Source organism: Rhamphochromis sp. 'chilingali' (assembly GCF_963969265.1).
Source record: "Rhamphochromis sp. 'chilingali' genome assembly, chromosome: 4".
In the NCBI taxonomy this organism is placed as follows: Eukaryota; Metazoa; Chordata; class Actinopteri; order Cichliformes; family Cichlidae; genus Rhamphochromis; species Rhamphochromis sp. 'chilingali'.
This window is the reverse complement of record NC_137948.1, coordinates 1495103-1505000: the sequence shown is the minus strand read 5'-3', so window position 1 is coordinate 1505000 and position 9898 is coordinate 1495103. Positions and strand designations below refer to the sequence as shown.

General features: G+C 50.3%; 2 protein-coding genes across 6 annotated transcripts in view; one reads left to right on the top strand and one right to left on the bottom strand.

Annotated features, from left to right (window-relative positions):
- LOC308396149 (uncharacterized protein) overlaps positions 1–4742 on the top strand; it is a 55451-nt gene extending 50709 nt beyond the window's left edge. For all 5 annotated transcript variants that reach the window (XM_080881254.1, XM_080881256.1, XM_080881257.1 and 2 more), the window contains 6 exons: positions 557–662; positions 1857–1930; positions 2409–2507; positions 2716–2832; positions 3153–3250; positions 3853–4742. In XM_080881254.1, coding sequence (XP_080737380.1) covers positions 557–662; positions 1857–1930; positions 2409–2507; positions 2716–2832; positions 3153–3250; positions 3853–4066 — 708 coding nt within the window. In that variant the 3' untranslated portion in view covers positions 4067–4742. The remainder of the gene's footprint in view (positions 1–556; positions 663–1856; positions 1931–2408; positions 2508–2715; positions 2833–3152; positions 3251–3852) is intronic.
- A 46-nt stretch (positions 4743–4788) lies between these two features.
- LOC308396167 (fibrinogen-like protein 1) lies at positions 4789–9898 on the bottom strand (the record flags this gene model as incomplete). Its single annotated transcript, XM_080881292.1, has 8 exons — positions 9602–9898; positions 8945–9131; positions 7526–7694; positions 7126–7285; positions 6956–7053; positions 6776–6864; positions 5862–6049; positions 4789–5008 (listed from the first exon to the last, which is right to left on the bottom strand). Exons 2-8 carry the CDS (start codon positions 9092–9094, stop codon positions 4789–4791), a joined length of 1074 nt encoding a protein of 357 aa, XP_080737418.1. The 5' UTR covers positions 9095–9131; positions 9602–9898.

The following is a 9898-nucleotide window of genomic DNA, read 5'->3' as shown; positions in this document are numbered from 1 at the left end:
GCTCGTCACGTACGCGGCGTGACCTTTAATAGGTCACCGATTTACTGCTGCGGTTGGGCCGAGACACGGCACACGCCCTCCTCGTGCTGCGCTCTGATTGGCTCGTAGGAGCGCCATGTGACTCCCTGAGCTCTGAACCTGAGCTCGCTCTCTGATTGGATCCAGCGACAGGAAAAATGTTTCAGATTCATCATAAACGTCCAGCAGTGCTCTCGTCTCCGTGCTGCAGACGCTCAGATTGAAGAATCACTCACACCTGATGGAGGAGACGAGGAGGCAGGGAGGGGTGGTGACGGCGTGAGGAGAAAGTGTAGGAAAGAAAGCAAAGGAGGAAGGAAGGAGTGCAAATGACAGGAAGCAGGAGGAGGAGATGTGGGAGGGGCCAGAGATTCAAATGAAAACATGTAAACAAACAAACACATTTGTAAACAGCCACGTCTCTGATTTCTTTCTTAGTTCTGGACGTTTTTAATCTTTTTTTATTTTCACTGCATGATCTGATAAATGTTGGAGTTTTGATCAGCGCCGCCTCTGACGTCCTGGTTACTTCCTGCAGGTGGAGGAGCTGAGGAGCCGACAGGAAGTGGAGAGGAAGAAACAGGAAGTGAGTCACAGCCAGAAGATGGAGTCTCTGAAACAGCAGTACAAGGCCTCAATAGAAGGTGTGTGTGTGCACGATACAGACACACACACACACACAGACACACACAGACACACACACACTCACAGACACGCACACGCACACACACACACACACAGACACACACACACACTCACAGACACACACTCGCACACACACAGACGCACACACACGCACACTCACAGACACACACACAGACGCACACACACGCACACACACACAGACGCACACAGACACACACACACACACAGACACACACACACACACTCACAGACACACACACACACAGACGCACACACACAGACGCACACACACACACTCACAGACACACACACACACACAGACACACAGACACACACACACAGACACACACTCACAGACAGACACACACACACACACACACACTCACAGACACTCACAGACACTCACACACACACACACAGACACACACACACACACACTCACAGACACACACACACACACTCACAGACACACACACACACACAGACGCACACACACACACACACACTCACAGACACTCACAGACACTCACACACACACACACAGACACACACACACACACACTCACAGACACACACACACACACTCACAGACACACACACACACACAGACACACACACACACACAGACGCACACAGACGCACACTCACAGACACACACACAGACGCACACACACACACACAGACTCACACACACAGACACACACACACTCACAGACACACACACACAGACACACACACACAGACTCACACACACAGACACACACACAGAGACACACTCACAGACTCACACACACACACTCACAGACACACACACACACACAGACACACAGACACACACACACAGACACACAGACACACACACACAGACACACACTCACAGACAGACACACACACACTCACAGACAGACACACACACACACACACACACTCACAGACACTCACAGACACTCACACACACACACACAGACACACACACACACACACTCACAGACACACACACACACACTCACAGACACACACACACACACTCACAGACACACACACTCACAGACACACACACACACACACACACACACACACAGACACACACACTCACAGACACTCACAGACACTCACACACACACTCACAGACACACACACACACACACACACTCTGTCCTCTTTGTCGCTCTGATTTCTTTCTCCCGGCTCAGAGATGAAGACCATCCATCGCTCCGACCTGGACACTGTGGAAAAATCCCTGCAGGACACCGAAGCTTCTCTCTCTGTAAGAATCACTTTACTGCCATCATCACATTTCCATCACTCTGTGACATCAGATGAACCTTCATCAGTCCCACACATGGGAAATTAGTTTGGTTACAGCAGCAAAACATAAGAAAAATAGAATAAAATAGAATAACATACTGTGCAATATAGAATAGAACAGAATAGAGTACTATAAACATGAGAATGAGGTGATGCGTCTGCTCAGCGCGGGGCGAGCGTGGCCGTCAGGGCGTTTGAATCGGTGACTCTGCAGCGCTGTGTTCGTGCTGAGGCTCGCACACGTTTTCCCTCCAGGTGCTTCCAGATGTTTGTGTGTGGAGGAGAGCCGAGGATCTATCTGTGCTGCCGGCTCAGACGCTCAGGAGGCCAACACAAACCTGAGCTCGGTCTGCAGACGTGTTCCTGATGAATCTGTAGTTTACCTGCTGCTGAGCTCAGCGTGAACTCTAACAACGGCGCCTCTGTTTCCCCCTCAGGAAAAACTCTCCGAGCTCACGGCGGAGAAGGAGGACCTGAGCGAGAAGCTGCGAGCTGAGGAGGAGAGGAGGAAGAGGATGCTCACCGACAAGAATCTGGTAACGATGGTTTAATCTCCCTCTGAACTCCTCCTAGCAGCACTCGTGAAGCCCGCTGCTGACCATGACTGCCCCCTGCTGGTGTGGAAGAGCAGTGACTAACTCATACTAAAGGGACAGGAAATGTGTGCTTGTTGTGCTGCTGTAATGCTGCTTAAAGCGCCGAGGGTTCCTGCGCTCACCTGCTGTGTCTGTGCTGTTTGTGCAGAAGGACTCGCACACCGTGTACCTGGAGAAGGAGCTGGAGAGTCTGAAGGTGGTGCTGGAGATCAAGAACAACCAGCTGCATCAGAAGGAGAAGAAGCTGATGGAGATGGACAAACTGGTGGGTGCAGATCTGTTTCCGTCTCAGCAGATCTAAGAATTCCTTATCTAGCAGCATCGGCAGCCTCCCGGGAATCTCCCGTGCTTTGTGACTGAAGCTTTGGAAACAGTTGTTGTGTTTGTCTGGTGTTACTGCCGGAGCGTCTGCCACAGCGAGCATCGCACAGCGAGGAGCGAGTGTGTCAGTCGGACAGATTAGCTGCTTTTAAACATTTTCATCTACCTGAGCCGAGCCTGATGATTGGATGAAAAAACGGTGTGTGTGTGTGTGTGTGTGTGTGTGTGTGTGTGTGTGTGTGTGTGTGTGTGTGTGTGTCACAGGTGGAGACGAATGTGAAGCTGGAGGAGTGTCTGAAGAAGGTGCAGCAGGAGAACGAGGACTACAAGGCCAGGATGGACAAACACGCCGCGCTGTCCAAGTACGTACTCCAGGGGGCTCATCCCCATCCAATCGTTCAGCTACCTCCTGGTTTCCTCCCTCCCTCTCCTGGCTTTCAGATAAATGTTAAAAGGCCTGTCGCAGGGACCGCCGGCGCCTCTCGCTCTCGCTGCGTGAGTTGTGATGATGAGGGTTTATCTGCTGCTGTTCTTTGACTCATAATGTGAAGAACGAGACGTTCTGTGAGAGACGAACATGTTTCTGCTCCGTAAATACAAAAGAAAGCAGATTTCAGGCAACGAGGAGCGCGAGAATGTTGATTGCTTAAAGCCTCGGAGCACATATCTCTGTCCTGTTATTGTGGCTCGTGTGAATAAGAAAGTGACTGTTTGCCTGTGAAAAACACTTAAAAATCAACTTTGTATTTGCAGTGAGTGCAAACATCAGACGTGTGGCTTTAACAGCGTTCAGAGTAAAATCCCGCCACAGCAGCACGAACGACGGCGCCTTTTAAACGTCCCGCGTGCGCCTGTCGTGATCAGAACCCATCAGCCTCTCAGCGGGCGCGTGGAAGCTGTAAACGAGCGGCTCCCCTTTCGATAAATCCTTGCCCGTCTCACGGCTCTCTGTCTCCCCCTGCAGGCAGCTGTCCAGCGAGCAGGCCATACTGCAGCAGACGCTGCAGAAGGAGTCAAAGGTCAACAAGCGGCTGTCCATGGAGAACGAGGAGCTGCTGTGGAAGCTGCACAACGGCGACCTGCTGGCGAGCCCCCGCCGCCTCTCGCCCACCTCCCCCTTCAGCTCGCCCCGGAACTCCGCCTCCTTCACCACAGCTGCGCCGTTATCGCCCAGATAACCCACCGCCCCCCCTGCGCTCCCCCCTCCCGAGTCGGAGCGGCGCCGCTGGACATGAAGCCATCGCAGACTTGTACATTTTTAAATAAATATCTTATTTTGAAAAGACGCTGCGGCGGCACCGACGCACTTAAACCAGATCGCGGCCCCGGGCTGAGCTCGCCGCCTCGGAGCGCCCGGTCCTCCCGGGAGGGTTCTTCCTCCTCTGAAGAAACCAGCAGGCACGCCTCAGGGTCTGTACATAGCTCCTCCTCCCTGACCGCTGCTCCGCTCGCCTCCTCGGGGGAAACCTTGGATTTGTGGATGTTTGTGGAAACGCTCCGCCTCCAAAGAGCGAAGCTCAATCAGCGTTCGAATGGGACGGAGACACGCCTCCCACAGACCTCTGTCCTGTCACGACCTCGACCTTAACCTGCTTTGTGGAATGTAATCACCCGTGGACGTTCGACGTAGGGGGCCGGCCTCAGAGCCAAATATGCAGACCTCCCCTCGCGCCCTGAAATCACCCGGTGCCCAATCAGATGTCTGCCCTGCCGTGCCCCTCCCTCACTGACACACTGGCCTGTGTTACTGTTTCTGTTGTTTGTCCTGAAAAACCTCAGATTTACCCAGAATGCCTCAGTGTACAATGTTCTTTTTTGTTGTTTTGAACAGAATAAATGCGACATGACATCATACGAAGGCGCTCTGACTTTATTTCACAGCATCAAAGTGACCTCGGCTTCACGGAGCGCCTCGGCCCGCCGCCGGGACCACGTCAGGACCGCCTGGCAGGTAAACGTCCGCTGGAGGCGGCGCTTCGAGGTCGGACGCTCGTATCATCATGACGACAGACTTGATGGAGTAGGCCCAGCCGTGCCACGTGTACCACACCACGCCGTCGTCCGTCATGGCTTCGAACGGCCCGTCGTAGTAGTGACCGTTCAGGTTACCTGCGTTACACCTGTGAGGGGGAAGTCACAGAACAGTCAGCTGACACGATCGGCCAATAGCAGCTGCTTTAATCGCACTCTGCTCCAATTAAAGGGACAGTCCACCGAGCGTCTTCACGTCTATCCTGATAGTTCAGCTGCAGAGACGAAAAGCTTCATGATCGAAGCACCGAAAACGAGCCGTGAGAAGCTCAGCAGCATGAACCCTGCTGGGTTTAATTTTAAGGGATAAAAGTTCAGGTTTTTCTAATAAAACTTTATTGATTGATTCTCTACTCCGCTTTTTCTACCCGAGTTTAAAAAGACCTGAACTCTGATTATAAATCGGAGCAGCTGCTGTGAGAATCACGAGAAATCCTCAGATTTCTGCTGCTGGGACGTCAGCGGAAATCTGCTGGGCTGCAGAAAAGTTTGGGAACGGCTGCGTTAGGGAACATGGGGAGGCAGAAATCAAACGAGCTGATTATTAACCTTTGGTTTAAAGGACGGTGAACTTTAACTAAACACTAAAAGCAGCAACCACTGAACAAACGCTTCAAAGCTCTTTGTGCAAAGAGCTTCAAACAGACACACAAAGATCTTCGTCTCCACAGTTCCCATGAAAGGTGCGTTTGATTTTATGAGTTGAACACAAAACTGCAGAAATGAAAGACGAACAAAGAAACGCAGCAGCTGGAATTTAAATCTGAATGTCTGAGGCTGAATCACGTTTATCAGCAAGATGTCAGTTTCCCGGGGTCACGGTGTTGGCGGGTGATGCTTGGCCCCGTCGCTCTGTCTCGTGTGGAGGACCGACTCTACAGCTCAGTTTTGGTGTACTGTCCCTTTAAGCCTGCAGTAAACGCGTCGCTGTGCGCGTCTCACCTGCTGAACCACCAGCCCGACTTGCTGTGTCTGACGCACTGAACGTCGGCGTCGATGCAGTTCGGCCGGTCGTAGGTGCTGAACTTCACCCCGTCTGCGCATGGACTGCCCGGTCCCGCCACGTGGGCGTCGTCCAGAGCGTCGCCAGCGTTCCCAGTGAACTCGCCCAGATGTAACTGGTACTGGTCCTTCAGGTGAACACGGGAGTGAAAGCAGAGTGATCAGGCTCACACCTGCAGCGCGACCTTCAGCGAGGACACTTAAAGCCATTTACAGCCGGACCCTGTTTGACGCGAACCTCACAGGTCCGTGACGGCGAGGAAGACCACGTGCTGAAACTGCGAGTGCTGCAGGAGCTCACAGTTACAAATCTGATGCTCAGACTCATCGCAGCCAGTTCGTTCAGCACCAGCTGATTAATCAGACGCCTTACACACACACACAAAACGTGCAGTCAGCAGAGTGACCCGGGTTATTGTTCTGCAGCTACGTTTAACGACGCCCCTTCAACGCATCATTTTCACAGCCTTTGAAGGCCTGAGGCCACACCTGGGTTCAGGTTTAACGTCAGGGTCAGGTGTGGGGCCTCCTAAAACAGCAGCAAACAGCTCGTCTTACTTCCTCCTCTCGTGGTCATCGCGCCGACACTGCGGAATATTCTGCAGCTCCTCCCCCTGCTGTTAGTTTATCTGTGTTTATCCTCAGCAGTGCAGGAACACAGAGAGGGAGAGGACCGCCGATGGGAACAGAGACCGGCGGTGACCTTGATGCTGCTGCTGGGGACCGTAGTCTAAATAAGACCGAGTGTTATGAGAAACCCATAGGAGGTCAAAGGTCAGGGAGAGGCTGTAAAGTGTTCTTAGCGTCAGATTGAATTTAAAGCTGAGACGTTCCCGCGGTTACTTGAGTTTCACCTGTTCGCCGTCCACCTTGAAGCTCTTGTACTCGGCGAAGCGCTCGTTCCCCTCAAAGTCCTCCATGTTGATGCGCAGGTCATAGTTCCCTAAAACACAGAAAGCATCAGACACACACACACAGACACGCACACACACACAGACGCACACACACAGACGCACACACACAGGTAGACGCACCTTGTGATGTCAGATGGTGCAGGGGTTCATTGCCCAACCAGAACTCTCCAGCAGGAGAGAAGAGGTCTCCGAATCCATGCTTGTACTCCACCCACGCTCTGCACACACACACACACGATGACACATTTGTTTGCACTGTTCACGTGTTCACGTGTGTAAAGGTGACACACCTGTCGAAGCTCTCTTTGCCGTCTCTCCTCCTCTGGAAGACGGTCCACCCTCCTCCGTGGTTCATGTCGCAGTACACGCTCAGCGCCGTGGGAGCGCCGTCTGGGCGAATCACGTACAGCCCGCTGGCCACGTTTCCATCCTCAAACACCTCAGAGCAGTCTATATACACACACACACACACACACACACAGATAAGAAAAAGATCTGGTTCAATCCCAGGAGGAGACCTCGTCCTCCGTAACGCTGCATCTGTCTGACATGAGTCTAATAAAATAACCATTCCCGGGTTTCTCTGATCTTGTGACGCTCTGTGTAGACATGGTTTGTTTCTTAGATAAAGGAAAGCGTCCGGTGCTGACGATGTAGGGTTTGACCCACACACGGTGGATGCAGCCGTACCTCTGTAGAGGTCGTCGAGGCCCAGGTACGAGTTGGGGATCTGCTGCAGCTGCTGCGCCTGGCTGCTGTGGAGCTCCTGGATGTAGCGGTGCTGCTCACTGATCACGTTCATCAAGCCCTGGATCTCCGCTTCCAGCCGGCTCACCCTCTCCTCACACGGCACCGGCGCCTGGACAGGAGGATAAAAACGCTCTCCTCTGGCACTCGGCAGTAACGAAGAAAGTATGAGAGGATCATTGTTGTCCTCATCAGTGTTTCTGTGATCTACTCTCAATCCTGACTGAAGCTCGTCACAGCAAACACTCCCATGATTTCTGAGACTGTTTCAAGGACTTTAAAAATGAAATCATTTAAGTTTCTGCCAATGAAACTCCTGCAGAACTGCCAATGCTTTGATATTAATATATACAAATGCAGTTTGAAATAAATCCATATTTATGATGCTGAAATCGTGTGAAGCTGCGAATCTAAACGATATAAAAGCCGAGATTAAAGAATCATCTTATACACACTGATGCCTCACCTGCAGCGTGGAGGTAAAGGTCAAAGGTTATTGGGATTACTTTTAGTAAAGGTACTTTTTGTAATCGCCTCATGCAGATTTGAATGAAAACGTTCACCAGCAGGGGGCAGTGTTACAGTGACCGCGTGCTGTTTAACGTTGATTCAACACACTTTGTTTTTATTGTAAATGTGTTGTTAAATACTGAAGTTACACTGACTCACTGCTCCCTCGTGTGGAACAAAATGGTATTACATGCACGTCCAGCTCAGCTCTGAACTCGAATGCAGATCTTTTCAACAGAATATGGAGATATTTGGGCAGAATGTGCGTGGTGCGTGTTTCTTAGTTTAAAGGAAGTTAGCAGACGTACTTTGAGTTACTCAGCACTGCATCAATAAATCACAACGCAAAATTAGAGCTGAAGCTTGAACAGATGAGGAGTTATCAAAGTGGGGTTCAAAAGGTCAAACCAAAATAAAACTGAAATATGATCATTACTGTTTATTTCTAATGTTTGTATTTTACTCTGTCACAATAAAGTAAACATTCAGTTTTTATTCTGTTTCTGTCATTTGTTAGTTTGGTTGATGGAAATAAAAATCCTGAGACTGAAGTGCAGAAAAATAAAATGATACCAGTGAGATGAATTTCTTGTTCTGTACAGTAAAAATGAAATCTGAATCTAAACCACGTTCAACACCAACGTTCTCATTTTTCAATAAGTCATCGGAGAAGCACAAACAGTGTCCCTGTGGACAGAGCTCAGTCTGCGCTTCCACTGGAACAAAGCGACGGCTGCATTTTTCACCCCTCTGTCATCAGCTGTGTGAGGACCCAAATCTCAGAGATACTTAAAGCAGGAAGTACAGAGTGCACGAGGAGGAATATGTCACACGGACGCTCCGGTTTCTTACCGCCACAGAGGAAGCCAGGTGAAGCAGAAAGGCCACGGACGTCCTCAGCGTGGCCATCATCGGCACTCTCATCGACTCGCTGCCCGACCCTCCTCCGATTAGCCTCTCCGCCTCCTCTGACATCGCTGCACAGCCGTGGGGAGCCTCCATCTAGTGGCTGCAGTGACTGAGCCAGCAACACCGACCACTGTACACAACAAAGATAATGACGTGATCACCAGTGAATGGGTCAGGAGAGACATAAATAAATGCTAAAATAAAACCATTTCTATACACTTATTTTTATCTACTTCTCTGTATGTTAATACAAAGAGCAAATCTGACCATCAGAACTGATATGGCATGTATTTCTAAGTAGTTATTAAGTTTTATTCAGCAAACAAACACAAATGTTGTATAATGTGCATGGGTACACATGTTTTATTACTGGCATTAAATTTAACTCAATTAATCATTAAGTGCATTTAAAGTAAACATTATTTTAATTTTCAGCTAATTCCCTCTATTTGTGTCATTGTTAGTCTTCCGTTCCGCACAACGTAACACCGTTAGCTAGTTATATTAGTTATTTATATTACAGTTATATTACAGCATATTTAATACATAAAAACAAACAAAACAAAAATGTGCGACTCCGGTGGGACTCGAACCCACAACCTTTGAATCACTCCTCAAGTGCTTGACTAGAAGTCCAATGCGCTATCCATTGCGCCACGGAGCCACCTGTTGCACAGGCTGCAATGACAGCTTTTTAAGATCCTCTTTCCACACGAGGCCCTAGCAACACGGCTAATCCGCCCGTGTCCGCTACACAAACAATAATGCTATAAAATAGCACTTTAATGCTAACGTTAGCTTAGCACCGCTGCTAGCTGCTGTCAGCCGGCCCGCTTCTCCTCCGCCCTCTCTTCGTTAGCTCACACATGGAGGCTCAGGCTCTGTCCTCAAAGACAA